The sequence below is a fragment of the Rhineura floridana genome, chromosome 10 (genome assembly GCF_030035675.1).
Source record: "Rhineura floridana isolate rRhiFlo1 chromosome 10, rRhiFlo1.hap2, whole genome shotgun sequence".
In the NCBI taxonomy this organism is placed as follows: Eukaryota; Metazoa; Chordata; class Lepidosauria; order Squamata; family Rhineuridae; genus Rhineura; species Rhineura floridana.
In genome coordinates this window covers 61,951,752-61,972,651 of record NC_084489.1, presented here as the reverse complement: position 1 = coordinate 61,972,651, position 20,900 = coordinate 61,951,752, and the positions used below count along the sequence as shown (strand labels likewise).

General features: G+C 41.2%; 1 protein-coding gene across 4 annotated transcripts in view; it reads left to right on the top strand.

Annotated features, from left to right (window-relative positions):
* Nucleotides 1–20,900, top strand: part of PIP4K2A (phosphatidylinositol-5-phosphate 4-kinase type 2 alpha) — a 107,517-nt gene that overhangs the window by 30,055 nt on the left and 56,562 nt on the right. For 3 of the 4 annotated variants that reach the window (XM_061586762.1, XM_061586760.1, XM_061586758.1), the window contains exons 2-3: nt 3,806–3,903; nt 6,875–6,971. In XM_061586762.1, the coding sequence (XP_061442746.1) occupies nt 3,806–3,903; nt 6,875–6,971 (195 nt within the window). Of the gene's footprint in view, nt 1–1,317; nt 1,436–3,805; nt 3,904–6,874; nt 6,972–20,900 lie in introns of all 4 variants that reach the window. The other variant, XM_061586761.1, reaches the window with a different exon arrangement.

The following is a 20,900-nucleotide window of genomic DNA, read 5'->3' as shown; positions in this document are numbered from 1 at the left end:
CTGCAGAAACTCTCCAAAATTTTGGCAGAGGCTTTGCTACTTAAGATTCTTTTCTTATTCTTGTGAGTGAATCTGGAGCTTGCAGCACATATAACATTCGTTAGCCACTGAATGATGGCTCCTCCCTAACTTTTAAAAACATCTCTGTTCAAAAAAATTCTGAATTGTGTTGACTGCTAGTGGAGCCTGGTCCATGTGGAGGAAAAGGCACTTCCCTGCCAACCTCAGTCTACTCTCAGCCAGCCCCCACTCACCATCAGTCCAGGGGGTTGTACTGGCTGTCAGCTTCCTCTTCCTTAATCTCAGTGTTGCCCTTGTAGAACTTAGCGGAGAGGACAAGGATGGTGACAAAACTAGAATTAGTTGGCTCCATCTGTCATTGGTTCTGGCTTGGCCTATTATTGGCTCTGGCTCCACCCACTGTTGATCTGGCATGCCTTCTGTCCTACCAGTCCTAATGAGGACCAGCCTCCACTGTCTCCACCTTTGTCATAATTCAACAATGAATGTTGTGAAATAAATAATTCAGACCATTTCCTTAGAGACATATGAGGGTCCTATCCCTTATCAAACTAATCTCATTTGAGCAACATAGTGCAACTTAACTGTTATTTTTCTGTTTACTAGATGAGACAAAACCACCATTTTGCGCTATGACACACAAAGGCTCATTTTCATCTGCCTCCTCCCAGTCTTCAAAGCCAGGCACCAAAAATCTTGAAACAATAGATACTTCTTCAGTTTCTGTTGACCATCTCTTTAATTAAAGATGTTGTGATTTTTGAGCAAGGCTTGAGAACAAAGGCTTCTCAAAGCTTGCCTTCCTGTGCCTGGCTCCATTGTATTCAATTCTAAGCTATCTGTATTCAGTTAGTTAAGCTTTTGTGGCATTATACCTTCTGTAATCTAGTGAATCTGCTGGAAAAAGTGTGAGTTGCATGTCTTTTGTGTAATGTCATTGTAGCAGTTAGGAGGAAAGGTTGGAGGTATGTTTTGCAGGCATAGATGGATATAAAAAAAGTTTATCCAGAAAAGGAAAATAGCTTTTTTAGTTTCGTTGTCTAGGGAGAAAAATGCTAGATCTCCAAATTATAGATCTATGGGAGTAGCTCTATAGTTAAAGTATCACATTTTGTCTTTAAAAACAACAATAATAAATTATACTCCATATAAAATTGCAATTTGTTCAACCTCTATGAATTTTGGCATGAAGACTCTTCTGGATGACAACTGACTTCCCATTTTGTTGAAACCTTACAAAATAGTTACATTTAAATTTAAAAGTGTAGTTATACTTTTGTGCATATTTTTTACTAGGCATGGCTAACCTGTAGCTCTCCAGATGTTGTTGGGACTTTGACTCGCATCAGCACCAGTGGCATGGCCAATAGTCAGGGATTATGGGACTTGCATTCCAGCATCTGGAGCACCAAAGGTTAGCCACTCCTGATCTTGTGTTTGTGGTTAAAAAGCAGTCCATAGTACTAACATCTCTTAAATATCCCCCCCCCCGGTAAATCTTGGAAATTTTACAAACCTCTGTTTTCATGGAACACAGGGTTGAATTTTAGACTGTACTTCAGGTTATTCTACCTTTGGAGGGCTAATACTATTAAAACAATTCAAATAACAAATTATAACAAAGTAAAAAACAAAAAGCACACCTGGCACTTGTTGGGTTTGCTATATTGATGTATTTTTACAGTGTCCTGTTTGGACATTTTCAGACGTGTCCATTCTGTTCCTGTAGTAAAATTGGTCTCTGTGGGGAAGCCACAATGCTCAGTATTCTCTTATGTATTTCTTAAAAGGTATAGTAAGCATGTTGGGGTCTTTCCCTACTAGAAGCCACATAATCTTTTGGATCCTTGACTTTCTTACCTGTTCATTTCTTTCCTATTAAGAGTGGATATTCCCCTCCTAAGCCCTATGTGAGGTTTTATCCCACTGCTTTTATATATTTGGCTGGTCTTTCATCTCTATCACCTAATGTCTTTGCTAGTTTCTTCAGCTACCTAAATTTTATTATCTTCCTCTGGTTAGCAGGTCCCTAGCGTTCCTGTCTCTCTCCCTGCCTTCTTTCATAGCACATAGCCCTGGTATTAAGAACTGTGAGGATTCTTAAGAGCTTCCCTTTGCCTCAGTTACCTTTTTTTCTGTACTCCATTTCCCCCACTCCTTCTCAAGTAGTCTCCTCAGTGTTCTGTCTCCCCTTGAGTTTCTCAGTCAATTGCCTACTTTGCATACTCCCTTCAGCTGCATAGCACTCCTCTAGGTGACCTGTTTGTTCAGCTTACATAATGGTTTGATTACATTCAGGTTATATTGCACATTCATTTTGCTTATGGGGTGGTTATATGACAATTAGAGTTTATCTTGCATTCATCCTGATTTGTTTGTGGGATGTTTGAAAACTCTATTCATAGGGCCGCCATAAGTCGGAATCGACTTGAAGGCAGTCCATTTCCATTTCCATATCTTCTCATTAAGTATTCATTCACCCACATTTTTCTGTTCATTTCCCTGTCACTTTCTAATGTGAAAAGTCTGTACTTTATTAAAAAGTGGATTTGTTTAGTTAGAGCAGTAGTGCTTTAATCTGCTTCGACTGTGCAAACCTGAAATTCAATGTGTGCTTGAATCCCTCCTGCAAGATAGTGACTGTCTGGAGGCATCCTTGTCTCTGGGTTCCCTTCGCCTTCTGGGATCAAGGTCACAATTAAGATATGTGTTCAAATTATATTCATGTAGGCGTCACAGTAAACTGTGAACGTACTGACCTCACCCAGTTTGTTACTCCTTGCTTGTACATGGGAGAAACAAAGCATGATCCATAGCTAAGTATTATGTTCAAAAGGGGGTGGGTGAGTCATGGTTTCATACACTCCCCCTCCAATTTTAACATAGCACTAAGCCAAACATTGTGGCTTTTTCTCTCTCATGCACTGGAGGAGCGAAAAGGACAAGGTCAGACATCCACAGTTAACAGTTAATTATGGTTTACTGTGATGTGCAAATGAGGCCAGTGAAATGAATTTTCATTCACAACCCACAGCCACTAACTCATCACTAGTTAGGTGGGATTAAGGTAACCGAAGTCAACGGTGACATGCCCTTGATGGAAACAGAGCTTCAGCTTGCTTCGTGTAGCTGATTCACAGCAAAATATCTCTGCCTTTGCAGCTTTTTTATCAAGCAAGGTTAGAATGTGGGGCAAGGAAAGGAGGAGTGGTGCTCTATATTTAACATTAGCAGGCTTATACCCAGCATTGATTGTAATTTTATGAAACCCAAAACATCAGTTCATTTTTTACATTGGTGGTTAAAATTGGCACAGGTTTGAAAAGTTCAGTCAGGTGTCTTGATCCAAAATGGTATCCAACATAGGCAAAATCCTACTCCTTGATCTCGGCAACCATCATACAAAATCTGGCTAAGATACCTTAAGAGCTATCCAAATGCGTAGCAAACAGGCAAACAACTTTCCAAAATTTATAGTAGAAATGATGGCATAGGTAGCCAAAACTTGATTATCTTAATAACTAGGTGTTTCACTTGGTTTGCTTGAGTTTAGAAAGTTGGTGTAGCGTAGCTGTGAGCCTGAAAGTTTCTTGGTTCAAATCTTTGCTTGGTCATTGACTTGCTATAGAGTAAACTTCCTAGAATCTGATTTCTTAAAGGAGTGAAACAATTTTTAAATATTTTTTCAGAAACATCAACAACTGTTTTAGTACATGCTTCTCTGCTATTGGCTTGCCTGGAAGAATCTGTTTCTTACTTCAGATTTTTTCCTTCACTCGCATAGATCAATGAACTGAGCCATGTTCAAATCCCTGTTATGTTGATGCCAGATGACTTCAAAGCATATTCAAAGATAAAAGTGGACAATCACCTTTTCAACAAGTAAGTGAAGCAGATAATTCTTTTTAGCTTCATTTATAATTTGATTATTTTTCAGTGGATAGGTTTTGTTGATAATTTGGATTCTTTGATTCAGTCATTTGTAATAACCTGTACAAGTATAAGCATACCTCCTGCAGAATAATTCCTTTTGTCGTATGGCATACAGTTTTCTAGAAATATCTTGTATCAAAATAGGACTACAAACTTACTAGAACATCTGCATGTTAAAAAGTGGTATACCTTAATAATTCAGTTTTCTAGTGTATTTCATTGCAAAGGCTCAGAAGATGATAGTAAGTGTGTGTGTGTGTGTGTGTGTGTGTGTGCGCGCACACACACACACACATACTCCAATTTAAGACAAGTTGAATGCAAAGCAAAAACAACCTCCTCATGCATCCATACTCCATAAAAATGTGTATCCTCAAGATTTGGCTTTGACTTAACCTAATTGCTAAAACCCACATAAATGTCTCCAGAAATATTCTAGTTTAGGGATGGATGAACCCTTGACTCTTTGCTTGGAGTGACCCAGAAATGAATATATTTGTGTTCTTTTTAAATGTACAGTGTTTTCTCAGCCAGTCCAGAGGACTCAGAAGATTAACACTTTCTTCTTCCAAAGCAGCCTTCCCAACTTTCTCTTTACTTGCTTCTAAGAAAGACATGAGAGCAGCAGAAAGTGAAGAGAAGGGAGATTTTTCTTTCCCCTCTTCTCTGTTTCCTTGACCAGCTGCAGAGGGTGGCAGGAGTGAAAGTGATGGCCCTTGGGAGCTGGAGCCTTCTTAAGGCAACAGCCAAGCCAAGAGTACAATTGCTCTTTCAGTCCTGACATGCTCTGCAGTGCATCAGGACAACAAAGTGAAGGAGGAAGGAAAACCTTTTCTTGCCCTGCTCTCTGCTGCCTTCTTCACATCCTACTTCTAGACAAGTAAAAGGGAGGGTAATTTGAGAGGACGGAAGCAGCTAACTTTTTTCCAGCCTCGATATTAATGAAAGCTAGAAAAAGTTTCAAGGTTCCTTACAAGCTTGCTTTTCCTTTTAAGCACCTTTTTTAAAACGCAAAAATTCATTTCCAGGTCAGGCTCAGATGAACTTCCACAGCATCACTTCTTTGGTTTGGGCAAGCCTCCAGGGGAGGGGGGAGTCACCTTAATGTGGCAGCAGCCACTAATTATATGCTTTCTTCACATAACTGTACAATTTGAACTTGGCACACAGATGGCATTAAGAGGACATTTCTCATTGATTTTGGGTTCTCATGGGACATGGACTTCTTCAGCTTTGGGGCTGAAAAATGGACATAGAACCATATAAATGGAAGAGGACAAGCAGGTTAGGCTCACCTGTTTTTAGATTTTTCAAAGACAAAACTAACATGGATTTCTTCTGAAAGCAAATGGAGAATTAGAGCAGTAGCATAATGTGGGTCTAATACAGTTCATCATCTGATGGCATTTCGTCTTCTGTGAAGAGCAGCCCCATACAGTTTAGATTAGTCTCATGGGTATGAAGGCATGAATGTCTTTTATATACGAGTCCTGCAAATTAGGTAGGTGCCTTTAACCAGATGGTTAAATAGAGAAAAGTATTCTGCCAGTGATCTGCCTGAAGTTGCAGGCTCACCGATGGATCCAGGTTCTGCCCCCAGGCTGAGAACCTGCTTAACCAGGGGAAGCTGATGCTGTCAGTGGAAGTCCTTTCCCATCCTGCATCACAGGGACTGTCAACAACTACTGTTGCAGGCTTGTCTGGATTAAACTTCAAGCAGTTTGCATATATCCAACCATGGTGAGGCACTGGTAAGCACTGGCACCTTAGGGCCTTGCTTTCATTAACAGCCCAAGCAGGGCTATGCAGATAAGCTTACAGCTAGCATTGCACTCCAGAGTTCCATGTGAGCTTAAATATCTCTGGCATTTTGCAGCTTCTGTGCCTCCCAATAGCAGAACAATACATTTTAAAGTTGCAGGTGTTCAGTAGGTGCATTCTCCTTCCCTTAATGATCAGTGGTACTAGAAGCTTCCAAATGTTAATGGAGTAAACAGTATCTTAGCCACTTAGAACAGTGTTCCATAACTGAATGGTAAAGAAACATAGGAAGCTGCCTTACCCTGTGCCATACTGTTAGTGCCTCTAGGTCTATACTGTCAGTAGCTCTCCAGGTTTTTAGGTAGGAGTTCTTCCCAACTCTTCCTGAAGATACCAGTGATTGGACTTGGCACCTTTTTTTTGCATACGAAGCATGTGTTCTGCTACTGAGCTATGGTATCTCCCCTGCCCTGCCCTGCATACAAGTTCAGTATACAGCATATTGACTTAAAGCAGCCCTCCAGATGTTGCTGGACTACAACTTCCATCACCCCTGATGATTGGTGATGCTGGCTGGGAGTTGGGAGCATGCCATGCTCCCCATCCTTAACTTAAAGGGTATTGGGTAGCAGACCTGAAAAAGGCCTTTGGCTCAAATTCTAGAAGGCTTATCTCAGTTGGAATAGACAATATTGGGCTGGGTGAACTGAGGAGTGGACTTGGTTTAAAGCAGCTTCCTGTGTTCATGTCTCTATGTGAACAATGTCTGTATGTGTGTAAACACTACTAAGAAAAGATCACAGCCACACCTCTGGGTATTCCGTGATACTATCTAAACACAATGGGAAAAAATTTTGTGGGTTTTCTAGGTTTCTATCATGCATGATAAAATGAAGACTATTATCTAGCTAGTTTGGACCTCCTGGGGGAATGTTTGGCCAAAACATGACATTCTGAGTTGCAGTTCAAAGGTTTGGTAAAGTTCTGTTTAATGCTTTTTGATGTTGAAGTAAATTTACAGCGTACTGTATTAGAGTAAGTATTACTATGTTTTGAAACGTTCCTGGACTTGTAGAGGAGAGAGCCTGCTATTGCAGGTTTATCTTTGTAGAAGATATAATAATCTCAGCTAACTTGTGTATCAAATAATCTGTTTCAGAGAAAATATGCCAAGCCATTTCAAATTCAAGGAATATTGTCCAATGGTTTTTCGTAATCTACGAGAGAGGTTTGGAATTGATGATCAGGATTTTCAGGTAGGCTTGCTACCTTGGTAAACAATATTGATTATTTCCAACTATAAGCATCAGAAAAATGTCAGTAGGGACCTGGTTTTAGGGTAATTAGGTAATTATAATAAACTGGGCATATTTCAGAAAGAATGTGCTGTCTCACCACCTGGGCGTAGGACTGTCTGATCCACACTTGGTACCCATACCTTTAATGGCAGCACTGCTGCTGCACCTGCTGTTTCCGTATCAGATTTCTTGCTTCCCTTCCTTCCTTCCCTGTTGTGATCAGCAGGGCTAACCTTGCCCCGCAACATGATGATGGTGGGCAACAACTAGTGGAGCAGCAAGACTAGAGAGCTGTTTTTGTGCCTTAGTGTAATTTTATTAAAAATTTCTTGAAAAGCTATAATGAAATTTTTGACAATGGCACCATTTTATTGTTGGAAGTAGGCACACTCTGTTCATAACGCTGGAAATCTTTTTATTCCACATACTTGTTTAGTTTGGGTTTCCTCAGTAGGCTTCTGAAATTCTAGACAGGTAACAAATGCTGGCATTAACATTTTGCCTCACTGTGGAAATGTTCTGCCTTGCTGGGTATATTGTCATAATTTTCAGATTGTTTAATATTCCTTCTGCTGTACTAATCTGTCCTCTCCTCCATTTAATGTTTCATATACTCATACATACAATGATAAAGATAGGATGGGAGCAAGTACTCCCGTGAGAGATTGGAGCAAGTACTATTCAGAGATAAAAATGTCTTTAACTGAACTACAAAGCTAAGCTAGAAAAAAACTAAATTTTAAGAACTATAACTTAAATGGAGATTTGCAGAAATGTGGTGTCAGCCATAAGGGAACCCACCGTCACTACTTCTGCTTTGCGCCTCCTCCTCCTTAAATTATCGCTGTGGCTGCCACTTCCTTTTGTTTCAGTCATCTGAAGTGCTCTGATAAGCACTGCTGTTCTGACATGCAATGGTGTGGCTATGGTAGCGCTGCAGATTGAAAGAGGGGTGCATATAAAAGTACATGCAAATCAACTTGCTACACTTTTTTATTTTTAAAGCAATGGATGTAGACTGATTCCTTCCCCTTCTCTTAAGGGAAGGGTGAGGGGAAGCAGAATCCATTTTTAAAATGTTAAAACTATTTTGGGGAGTGGAGAGAAGGTAGATAGTTTCCAGCCAATTGGTGTGCACAGATGGCTTCTGTTAACAGAACTGGTTTATTCTGGGTGAAATCTGGGAAAGAAGATTGTATGTCTAACCAGACCATATGAAGCTGCCTTTAAACAGAGTCAAACTATTTGTTCATCAAGCCCAGTATTGTCTACTCTGGCTGGTACATAGGAATATAAGGAGCTGTCTTATACCAAGTCAGATCATCTTGTACAGGTGATGGGCAGTGACTCTCCAGGGTTTCAGTAAGGGGTTGTTCCCAGCCCCATCTGAAGATGGTGGGGACTTTCTATATGCAGAGCAGATACTCTACTACTGAGCTATGGTCCTTGCCAAAAGCTTTCCAGGGCCTCAGAAGTCTCTGCCCCTTTTGCTTAATTCTCTGACTGGAGATGCCAGAGATTAAATCTGTGGCCTTCTGCATGAAAAGAATGTGCTATACCACTGAGCTTTGGTTGTGAATGGACTCTCGCCATATCCATGTTATTATAACTAATTTTAATTATTTGAATATGTGGCTCAGAAATGCCAACTAGAATTAATTCTCAGCTGTGCTATTATCATTGAGTAATGCATGACAAACATGGGGAAAATGGCACACTTCCCAGTTTAATAGGGCATGTCAGTGTAATTAAAACAACTGTTGTCCCCAAATGTCTTTGTTTAGAATCTACAGTAGATGTCCTTGCTAAGTTGCTCCAGAGGCTAGACATAGTGTTTATAACATGACCTTTTAGACTTAAGTCTATATAAAAGTTGTAGTTATTGTACTAAAATCTGAAATGAAGCATTTGCAGCACAAGTTGCAAAATCACATTTTGCACTTGAAGAAATGCGTTGGTGTCTTATTTCCTAAATAATACTTCAGACTGTGCAAATATTTGTGCTTAATCTCTGTATAAGAACAGAGGCATGTGACTCTAGTACAGTACTCTAAATAGTTTAAGCCCAAATTCATGAACACCCCAAACTCTCTCACTTACTTGGAAACAAGACACTTGGAAGAAGCACTATTGAGATCAAAGGAAGAGTGCTTAGGATTGCTGCTTAAGTGGTTTCTGAAAGTGTTGCAGGATGTTTATTGGAAGTTTGTATCGGTGACAAGGCTAAATGGTCTTGATTTTAGATGGTGCTTGTTAAATGTTCTTCATTCCATTGAGAGACCTAATCAATATCTGTCAGACCTCTGTCATAAAAGTAGGACAGTCATTATAAGATGACTTTGACCTTTATCAGGGAAAAGGCTTACTGGGTTTAATCGGTTTGCTTACAAAGAAAAAGCAAAACACCTCCTTTTGAAATGAGCTGCTTCACAAAGCTTTCTATGAACTTCCTGTCTCAATTAAGGTAACAGTAAATGTTTGTCTTGGTGTAAGAGCGTGGGTAACTATCTGTTCTTTTAATCTAGTGGCTATATTTTTCTTTTAAAATAAAGAGTTCACACCCACTTGCAGTAGCTTTGCACTCTTATCCACAAACTTGTTCATGGAGGAGAAACATTGTCCACATATTTGGAAGAGAAATGGGATAAACTTGTCTTGTCTTGTGAACCGTCCAGAGAGCTTCGGCTATGGGGCGATCTATAAGTTTAATGAAATAAATAAATAAAATAAACTGTTATTATGTGCCTTAATACTGCTTTTGTGAAAGCATATTCCCATATGATGTCTATTTTTCTTATTTAAAATATACAAGGCCATTTCCTCAGTTTTGTTGAGTTTCTACTTGAGGGTAGAGCTCTTCTAGTTTGGTACCAAACTCTCTGTGATCTTGATTGGTTGTGTGTTAGGCTCTTAGTGGTTTTTATTAGCAAAGAGCTGTGTGGGCCTTTAACACAGTTTTATTAGAGTGCCAGTTGGTGCCTTGCCATCCATTGTATCTTCCATACATTGTATAGAGAATGGTGTTGCCCAGGAGCGCTGCTGCTGGTAACACTGTGCTCCAGCTGTGAGATGCAGCGAACCACTCTTGGCTGGTAGCCAGCTCTATTGGCTGCAGATGAGCTGGCCAGGAAGTGACCTTGAGGCATGCTGCTTCTCTCAGCTGAGCTGCAGGGCCGGAGCCAGGAATTTGTGTGGCTGCCTTTAAATTTCAGCAGATTTCTGGCAAAGGGGATTGGCAGGGAGGAGAGATGGAAAAAGACAAACAGTGGGTGAAGGATAAACTGACAGGAGATATGGAGGGGAGAAGGGCAAATGGAGCAGATAACAAGAATAGGAGGAAAGCACAAGGAGGGATTATTCCATGTGGGATTGGAGGAATGGAGAATAGGGAGGCAGATCTTAGTACTCACCAGAATGGGAGCCCAAACTCTGCCACAAAAGAGAGTGGCAAGAGGAGAGAGGGAGAAGAAAGACTTTGAAAGGGTGTAAAAAAGCAGTACCTTGGGCTCCTCAGTGGGTTCTCTCTCTAGGAATATAGCAAGGAATCTGCTACCTTGAGTCAGTAGAGAATAGGTGGTGCACCTAAGGAGTCCATGTGGGAGAAGAGCAATACCCCTATTCAGATTGCCTCAAATACCAAGCCCAATATAAATGTGCAGAGGACTTGCGTGCTTACCTTCTGTGTCTTCTGAAGCAAGATACAAGAAAGACAAGTTTCCTTTGACTTGGACTGATGTGAGGAAGATCTTCTTTTGAACTTGGGCATCTAGTTCAATGCAGTGACTTAACCCCTTAGTTACAGCACTGGGTTTTTTTTGAGTTAACATTAAATCTTAAATCATTTGAGTTAAGCGCAGTGGATGTGAGTTTTCCTTGATACTGTGTTAATAGAGAGTGGATGTGGATAATTTTGGTGTGCCCCTTCCTCTGGACACATCACTGATAGCTTTTATATACTTGGTGCTTCCTAGTAGCTATATATTTAATCATTTATTTAGCAGTTAATGTACAGAGTAATTTTAGATGTAAATAAGAGCAGTGTATCCACTTTTGCATGAGCCAAAGGCAAGCTTGCATAATAGATCTTCCCCGGCCCCCGAACCCCATGGAAAGCCTCTCCAGAGGCTTGGAGGGAACCTCCTGAACAGTGTGCCATATCTTGAGGCATTTCCAACTCATAAACACACTTAACAAATACCTTAAAAGTTCGTGGAACAGGAGGATTTGCTCTTCTCAAGCTCTTGCCTCCTTTCTGATAATAAAATTGGAGAGTTCTATAAAGTATGTTTTGCACCCATAGACTTCCTTCATCATCTTTTCAGTAAGATGTCTGTCTTAGAGGAAGCAATCCTTACATTATGGGTTCCTTGTTTTGAGATTCCCTTTGGAGGATGTGCAGTGCTTGAAAGGGCAGCTGTACAGATAGGGGTACTGCATGATCAGGGAAGCCACTGGGGATGTGCCGCATATTTTACCCCGGTGCATCTTGCCTCTTGTCAGAAGTCATTCTGCCTTTAAACTGCAAATATTGCTAGCATGACTTGTATCAGTCATTTCTACATCATCTTAATTTTTCTATTTTTTTTAAAAACCAATTTTATCATAAACATTTTATGGCCTCTTCACCTCTTACAAAAAGCTTTACTACATTTTTTCTAATTCCCCCCCTTTTTAAGATCACTTTTGACATACTAAATATGTAGATTAAATATACTGTGGGACTGCAAAAATTGTTAGTTTTGTGAAACAAGTAATTATAATTTAATGATACTAATATGCCAATGAGAGTATAAAAGATTGGAGATTCGAGCAGGCTAATTAAATTGACCTTTAAATCCTTCCTACCCCCTTGGAGTCTGTTGCTAATCCCTAAAACTCCATAGTGCAGATAAACTTCAAAGGGAAAGGATGCGGTTGCTTTTTTCTTCATGCTGCTCCTGCTGCTGGAAGTTTTCATCAGGAGATGTTAGGAGATGTCACAGGATGGAAGGAATCTTAATAATACCTCTCTTGAGTAACCAGCATATGCAGGGTAATGCTAAGATGTTTCTTAGTAAATGATTCCCCCTTCCCCCCAAAACAACTCCACAGAAACATTGCTACTATCAAAGCTTTCATTTATGCTCAGCTTCTTAGTTATATTGCTAACCTGCTTCTTAAGTCTGTCCTGTCTTGCTCTTGGACATTGATCCTTGCACTTTCCTCGTTCCTTTTTCTGCCCTTCTGCATACCCGACCAGAGCTTGGAAAAGTTAGTTTTTTGAATTACAACTCCCATCAGCCCAGTTCAGTGGCCATGCTGCTGGGGCTGATGGGAGATGTAGTTCAAAAAAGTAACTTTTCCAAGCTCTGCCCGATGCCAGATCTTAACCCATCTGTCCCTGTTATTCTCTTGCCTTGTCTGGGTCTGCTTGCTGCTCGGTTCAGTATCCCTCTTAGCCTGTTTTTCCCTTACCCAGTTGGTGGTGGCTGGCCAGCTGCAGACTTTCCTGGATAAAGTTGATTATCTAGGCCAGGGGTGGGGAATATTTTCCATCCTGAGGACTACATTTCCTTCTGGGCAACCTTCTTTGGGCCACATGCCAGTGGTGGGCAGAGACGCAAATATAAATCTTGGTACAATAGGTCATTTTCCACACACAATCACACGTCTCTCTATCCTCCAGATATAGTTCATATACACATTTTGGCCAGGCAAGAACATCTCAGGTGCAAAGCAGGGCCAGTGAATGGTATGGCCCAGGGAGAGTTCTGAGGACCAAATAGAGAGTCCTGAAAGGCTGCATTTTTCCTCAGGGCCTGAGTTTCACTGCATTTAATCTGGACGCTTTTCAGTCTGGCTCCAGACCTGGCATATGGTACTGAAACAGCCTTGATGGTCCGGATGGATGACCTGTATCGGGGGAGAGATGTGAGGAATGATACTCCATTGATTCTCCTCAACCTCTTGGTGGCATTTGATACCATTGACCATGGTATTCTCCTAGAGAAACTTGCATCCTCCTGGAGCAGCTCTGTGGGTTTGAGAAGAGGCACAGTATTATAGTGGTTTTGCTTGAGTACCAACACTCCCCTGGCTACCCCACCTCCCATGTCATCATGTCAGCGACGACACAAGCCCATGCTGCCTAGAGGAGGTTGGGAGGGTGGAGGAGGACTTCCTCTGCGATCAGCATTGGGTTGCAGGGCGTGATTTGCAGTTGCAAATCATGTTTCATGACCTGATGCCATTGTAGTTTGTGGAGCTCCAGCCTCTAGATCTAGGCTGGAGCCCCTCATGAGAGGCTGGGGCCCCACCTGGCTGCCCTGAGCCTGCTTTTGCTCATATTTAGAGATTTGCTGCCAGAAAATAGCATTATGGAGGGGCACTTCTGCTTGGTCTCATGGTGGTTCTATGAGGTTCCATGTTGGCTCAAAATCACTGTGAGGAGCCATCTGTGGATTCAGACCTCAGTGTCACTAATATGCAGATGACTCCCGCCTCTCTTTCTCCATTCAATCTAAAATGGGAGAGGTTATGTCTCCGCTGTCTGGAGGCAGTAATAATGGGCTTGGATGAGGGCTGAAGCTGAAATCTGATAAGACTGGTGTTGTAGATAAGTGACTCCTGAATCTGGGAATTGAATAGACAGCATGTTCTGGATGGGGTAGTACTTGACTTGAAGGAACAGGTGGAATTCCTCCACTCCAAATAGTTGCTTGAGACCCAAATGCCCTGTGTGATGGAGTGCTTAAGCCCACTGTAGCTTGTTTGCCAGCTGCGGCTGTTCCTGGATTGGAATAACCTGACATCAGTGATCCATACTCTGATAACCTCCTGGACTACTACAACAGCCCGTATAAACTGTCTGGAAGCTGCAGCTGGTGCGGAATGTTGCTGCTATTATATGGGATGACATAGACCCATATGACACCAATCTTTAAAGTGCTACACTGTCTGCCTCTGAGTTGTCGTGCCCAGTTCAAGGTGCTTGTATTAGTTTACAAAGTTTGAAGTGGCTTGGCACTAACTACTTAAAAGAGCACGTTTGCCAGTACTTCCTTTCCCTGGCCTTGAGCTCGGTATGGGAGGACCTGCTTGTGGTCACCCTGGAAGACATGCCCTGTGGGGCTGTGGCATGGAGCAGGGCTTTCTCTATGGCAGCCTGTGATATTCCTATATTAATGTATATATGGTAAGTGTTGGTTGTTTAGAAGATACATGGTAAGTGGAGTGAAAGAGGAGGGGGAGTAAATGGGCAGTAGAATGCTAGATGATTGGCTGAGTGTTTAAAATGGCTGAACGTATAAAAGGAAGAGTGAGAGTGGAATCTGGGGAGAGAAGAGAAAGAGTGGGTTGTTTGGTGGGTTTGAGAGAGTGGTTTGCCAGGAGAGAGTGGAGAAGGAGGGGGGTGGAGTTCGGATTAGTATTGAGTAAAACCATATGCTTATGTGCCTTAAGAAGAAATCTTGTTAATCTTGTTAATCTTGTTAGCTTTGTTATCTTTAATAAATACTTAGATTGGTTTACCAAAGGCCTGATCCTTGGCTGGGGTTTCACAGACCAGAAGGGAGGGTAAGGTAATGACCAAGGCTGAAGGGAAACTGTCACATGTGGTGGCAGCGGTGGGAGAATAACAATACCAGTATTCAGAGTCTCTGGGAATGCTAGTATTAGGACGTGACTGGTGGTTGCCTAGCAGGGGGATCTGTTGAGATCTGTGCTAGAGCGGGGAGAGAAACAATAAAAAAGGACAGTCCGGACTGGTGGAGTCCCTGGTGGTACCTAGTGACAGGCAGTAGCCACGCGCAGGTAGGAACCTGACAGGGAGAGCCAGGGAAGGGCGTCACACAGCCCCCCAAGTTGTAGATTGCCCTTCAGTGGAGATCTGCTTGTCCTTTTCAGATGCCAACTGAAATCACACTTCTTCGATTTTGGGGCCTTTAGGACACAGTTAGAGTAGAATTTAATAAACCAATTTCCACTATATGTTGTATTACACTTTAGTGTTGGTTTTAATTATTTCTTTATCGTGATGCAATTTGCATGGCTGTCAGCTGCCCTGGGTTCTTAAGGGAGGAAGGGCAAGGTACAAGAAAATTAATAATTAAACAAAGAAAAAAACTGTTGAAAATAAAGTTGTATATTGCTTTGAAAAATAAACACGTTGGGCCTTTAGGGCTTCTCATCTGTCTCTACAATACAGTAGATCTAACAAGCATTTGTATCCCCTGTGGTATGGGACATCTGGTTAGTTTGATTGAAGTTGGTCAGTTTAAATTGAAGGTCAGTTTACATTTCATGACCTTCAACAAATGCTTTTGCTTGACTGTTCTCGATGCATGTGGAAAATCTTTTTATTGACCTCTGCAAAGACATCATGACATTTTGAAGCAAAGGTTGCTAAGGAATGCAGCCATTCAGTGGATTAGTGATAGGGGAAGGATAGTTGCATTTAAAATAAACTGGAAAATCTTGCAATATATTCAATATCGGTAAGTAGTTGTTGTTATGTGCCTTCAAGTCGATTATGACTTATGGCGACACTATGACCTCCAAGAGCATCTGTCGTGAACTGCCCTGTTCAGATCTTGTAAGTTCAGGTCTGTCGCTTCCTTTATGGAATCAATCGATCTCTTGTTTGGCCTTCCTCTTTTTCTACTCCCTTCCGTTTTTCCCAGCATTATTGTCTTTTCTAGTGAATCATGTCTTCTCATTATGTGTCCAAAGTATGATAACCTCAGTTTCATCATTTTAGCTTCTAGTGACAGTTCTGGTTAAATTTGTTCTAACACCCAATTATTTGTCTTTTTTGCAGTCCATGGTATCCGCAAAGCTCTCCTCCAACACCACATTTCAAAACAGTTGATTTTTCTCTTATCTGCTATTTTCACTGTCCAATTTTCACATCCATACATAGAGATCAGGAATACCGTCGTCTGAATGATCCTGACTTTGGTGTTCAGTGATACAACTTGCATTTCAGGACCTTTTCTAGTTCTCTCATAGCTGCCCTCCCCAGTCTTAGCCTTCTTCTGATTTCTTGACTATTGTCTCCATTTTGGTTAATGACTGTGCCAAGGTATTGATAATCCTTGACAAGTTCAATGTCCTTGTTCTCAACTTTAAAGTTACATAAATCTTCTGTTGTGGTTACTTTAGTCTTCTTGACGTTCAGCTGTCGTCCTGCGTTTGTGCTTTCCTCTTTAACTTCCATCAGCATTCGTTTCAAATCATTACTGGTTTCTGCTAGTAGTATGGTATCATCTGCATACCTTAAATTATTGATATTTCTCCCTCCAATTTTCACACCTCCTTCATCTTGGGCCAGTCCCACTTTCCATATGATATGTTCTGTGTACAGACTAAACAAATTGGGTGATAAAATACACCCCTGTCTCACACCCTTTTCTAGTGGGAACCAATCGGTTTCTCCATATTCTGTCCTTACAGTAGCCTCTTGTCCAGAATATAGGTTGCACATCAGGACAATCAGATGCTGTGGCACCCCCATGTCTTTGAAAGCATTCCATAGTTTTTCATGATCTACACAGTCAAAGGCTTTGCTGTAATCTATAAAGCACAGGTTGATTTCCTTCTGAAATTCCTTGTTCCATTCTGTTCCATTCTGTTCCATTATCCAACGTATGCTTGTGATATGATCTCTGGTGCCTCTTCCCTTTCTAAATCCAGATTGGACGCCTGGCATTTCTCGCTCCATATATGGTAAGAGCCTTTGTTGTAGAATCTTGAGCATTACTTTACTTGCATGGGATATTAAGGCAATAGTTCGATAATTACTGCATTCACTGGGATCCCCTTTCTTTGAAATTGGGATATATATTGAATGCTTCCAGTCTGTGGGCCATTGTTTAGTTTTCCATATTTTTTGACAAATTTTTGTCAGACTTTGGACAAATTCAGTCTCAGTAGCTTGTAGCAGCTCTATTGGTATGCCATCTGTTCCTGGTGATTTGTTTCTTCCAAGTATTTTAAGAGCAGCTTTTACCTCACAATCTAAAAGTTCTGGTTCTTCATCGTATGGTTCCTCCATGAATGAATCTGTCATCCCGGCATCTCTTTTATAGAGTTCTTCAGTGTATTGCTTCCATCTTTTATTTTATCTCGGTCAGTCAGTGTGTTCCCCTGTTGATTATTCAACATCCCTACTCGTGGTTTAAATTTCCTTTTCATTTCTCTAATCTTTCAGAATAGGGCTTTTGTTCTTCCCTTTTTGTTGTCCTCTTCTATTTTTATACAATAACTATTGTAATTCTCTTTGTCCCTACGTACTAGTCGCTGTATTGCTGCATTTAGGGTTCTGACAGTGTTACTCTCATGAATGACAGAGGTCTCCACGTGGGTACTATAGTTCCCCCTACAGCTCAAAGACAGGAAATGCTTCAGGAAATGTTTTTGCTCCTCCCTTCCTGCTGAGGCTCAGTTTTCTTTCCTGTCTCAGCTCAAAGCACACCCTTTCTGGCTGTCTTCCTTTCTGACCTAGCTTCTCTCCTCCCTTTTGCCTATATTCCAGGTTTTTTCGGCCTATCTTCCAGCTATCTATTTTTCTACTTGTTTTATACAATTAAAAAAAAAAATCGGCTTGCAGAGTATCTGAACTGCAAGCCCTCTCAATACAAAAACATCTGTGTACATTCCATAAAGATAAAGTGGTGCTACGAACTAACCCAGCCTTTGTTCCCAAAGAGAACTCACCATTCCATAGGCAGCAGGAAATAATCCTACCTTCCTTTTGTCCTAAACCCTCTCATCCCAGAGAAAGAGCGTGGCACTCCTTAGACGTTAGACGTGCTCTGAAAGTCTACCTTTCTAGAACTGAGTCCTTTCATAAATGTGATTCCTTGTTTGTATCATTCCATCCACCTACTTTAGGAAACAAGGTCTCCCGAAATACCTTGGCTTTGGTGGATTAGAGCGTACAAAGCTCTGCACCGGCCTTCTCCGTTGAACCTTACGGCTCATTCCACCAGATCAGCTGCTGCTTCGGCACCCTTCTCCACTAATGCCTCCATAGAAGAAATTTGTAGGGCAGCCACCTGGTCATCCCTGTCTATCTTTACTCGGCATTACAGAATTTATCTATACGTATCAGTGGAGGCTTCATTTCGTCACAGAGTTCTCCAACAGGTCCTGCCTCCATCTGACCCACCCTAGGTCGTAGCTTTAGTACATCCCAGGTGGAGACCTCTGTCATCCATGAGAGAAGGTAGTTTGTACTTACCATAAACGGTGTTTCTTCATGGATGATAAGAGGTCTCCATGGCCCTCCCTAACCTGGCTGGCTATATGGGACGATATTATAGGGTGCCATGACTACGCACATTTCTGGGAGTCTCCCAGACTGGTTAACTGTTCCCACGTTCTTACACCTATTGTGTTTTTTCGATGTGTTATATTTTCCACGATGAGCTGAGGCTGTTGGAAGAGCTTTACAAGAATGAAAACTGAGCCTCAGCAGGAAGGGAGGAGCAAAAACATTTCCTGAAGCATTTCCTGTCTTCAAGCTGTAGGGGGAGCTATAGTACCCATGTGGAGACCTCTTGTCATCCATGAAGAAACACCGTTTACAGTAAGTACAAACGGTACCTTCTATCACCTTTTGCTTTTGCTTTCTTCTCTCTTTAACCATTTTAAGATTTTCTTCAGTCATCCACTGAGGTCTTTCTCTCTTTTTAACTAGAGGTATTGTCTTTTTGCATTCTTCCCTGATAATGTCTCTTGCTTCACTCCATAGTTCTTCTGGTTCTCTGTCAACTAAGTTTAAAGCCTCAAATCTGTTCCTTGTTTGATCTTTATATTCTTCTGGGATGTTATTTAAATTGTATTTTGGCATTATGATTGCTTTGTTGGTCTTCTTTAGCTTTACTCTGATTTTCGATACGACCAGTTCATGACCTGTACTGCAGTCTGCTCCTGGTCTTGTTTTTGCAGAAAGTATGGAACTTCTCCATCTTCTGTTACCAATTATATAATCAGTTTGATTCCTATGTTGACCATCTGGTGACGTCCATGTGTACAGTAGTCTTTTCAGTTGCTCAAAAAATGTGTTCGTAAGAAACAAACTGTTGGCTTCACAGAATTCAATAAGTCTTTCTCCTGCTTCATTTCTGTCTCCTAAGCCCCATTTCCCCACAATTCCTAGTTCTTCTTTGTTCCCTACTTTTGCATTCCAGTCCCCCATGATTATCAGCACATCTTGTTTTGGTGTGTGATCAATTTCTTCCTGTACTTTGTGTAAAATCTCTCCAATTCTTCTTCTTCTGCATTTGCCATTGGAGCGTAGACTTGGATGGTTATGTTAATAGGTTTCCCGTTTAATCTCGTTGATATCACTTGCTCAGACCTTGGGTTGTAGCTCCTAATTGCTTTTGCTACATCACTTCTCACTATTAAAGCAACCCCGTTTCTTCTTAATTTCTCTTTTTCTGCATAAAATATTTTGTAGTTGCCTGATTGAAAATGTCCTATTCCTGTCCATTTTAATTCACTCATGCCAAGTATTGTAATGTTGATGTGTTCCATTTCTTGCTTGACAATTTATAACTTTCCCTGGTTCATGGGCCTCACATTCCATATTCTTACTGTGTACAATGTACAACTCTGGACTCTCCTTTCCCATCTGTGTGTATCAGCTTTAAACTTACTTGACAGAGAACCAGACGAACTGTGGAGTGAAGTCAGAGACATTATCAGGGAAGAATGCAAAAAGACAATACCTCTAGTTAAAAAGAGAGAAAGACCTCAGTGGATGACTGAAGAAACTCTTAAAATGGCTAAAGAGAGAAGGAAAGCAAAAGCAAAAAGAGGTAGAATCCTAAATGCAACAATACAGTGACTAGTATGTAGGGACAAAGAACTATTATATTCATTCATTCATCCATCCATCCATTCATTCATTGGTGATCACTCGTGGCCGAGTAAGATTGTCTTCCAGGGTAAGGTCTTTAACAGTGGGTCCGTAAGTGTCTGTGGAAACCAATTCTGGATCCACAGTCTCACACAGTGAGGATACAGGTTTCCAGATGGAAGATGGTCACGATGAGGATTTGCTTGACGTGCCTTCTGCTTAGCTCGTTTGTCCCTTTCACCCTGTACTTGTGCTTCTTCAAAGTCCATAGCACCTTTGATAATGGCCGACCTCCAATTGGGATGCTCATGGGCCAAGGCTTCCCAGTTCTCGTTGCTCATGTCAACCTTTTGCCTTAATATCCCATGCAAGTAAAGTAATGCTCAAGATCCTACAACACCGGCTCTTATCATATATGGAGGTAGAAGTGCCAGATGTCCAAGCTGGATTTAGAAAGGGAAGAGGTACCAGAGATCATATGGCAAACATACGTTGGATAATGGAACAGACCAAGGAATTTCAGAAGGAAATCGCCTTGTGCTTTATAGATTACAGCAAAGCCTTTGATTGTGTAGATCATGAAAAACTATGGAATGCTTTAAAAGAAATGGGGATGCCACAACATCGGATTGTCCTAATATACAACCTATACTCTGGACAAGAGGCTACTGTAAGGATAGAATATGGAGAAACCGATTGGTTCCTCATCGGAAAGGGTGTGAGACGGATGTATTTTATCACCCTATTTGTTACTTTAATCTATATGCGGAACAATATGGAAAGCGGGATTGGACCGAGATGAAGGAGGTGTGAAAACTGGAGGGAGACATATCAATAATTTAAGTTATGCAGACGATACCATACTCATTAGCAGTAATGATTTGAAACGAATGCTGTGGAAAGTTAGAGGAAAGCACAAAAGCAGGACTACAGCTGAACATCAAGAAGACTAAAGTAATGACAACAGATTTATGTAACTTTAAAGTTGACAACAAGGACATTGAACTTGTCAAGGATTATCAAAAGTTGAGCATTGGGTT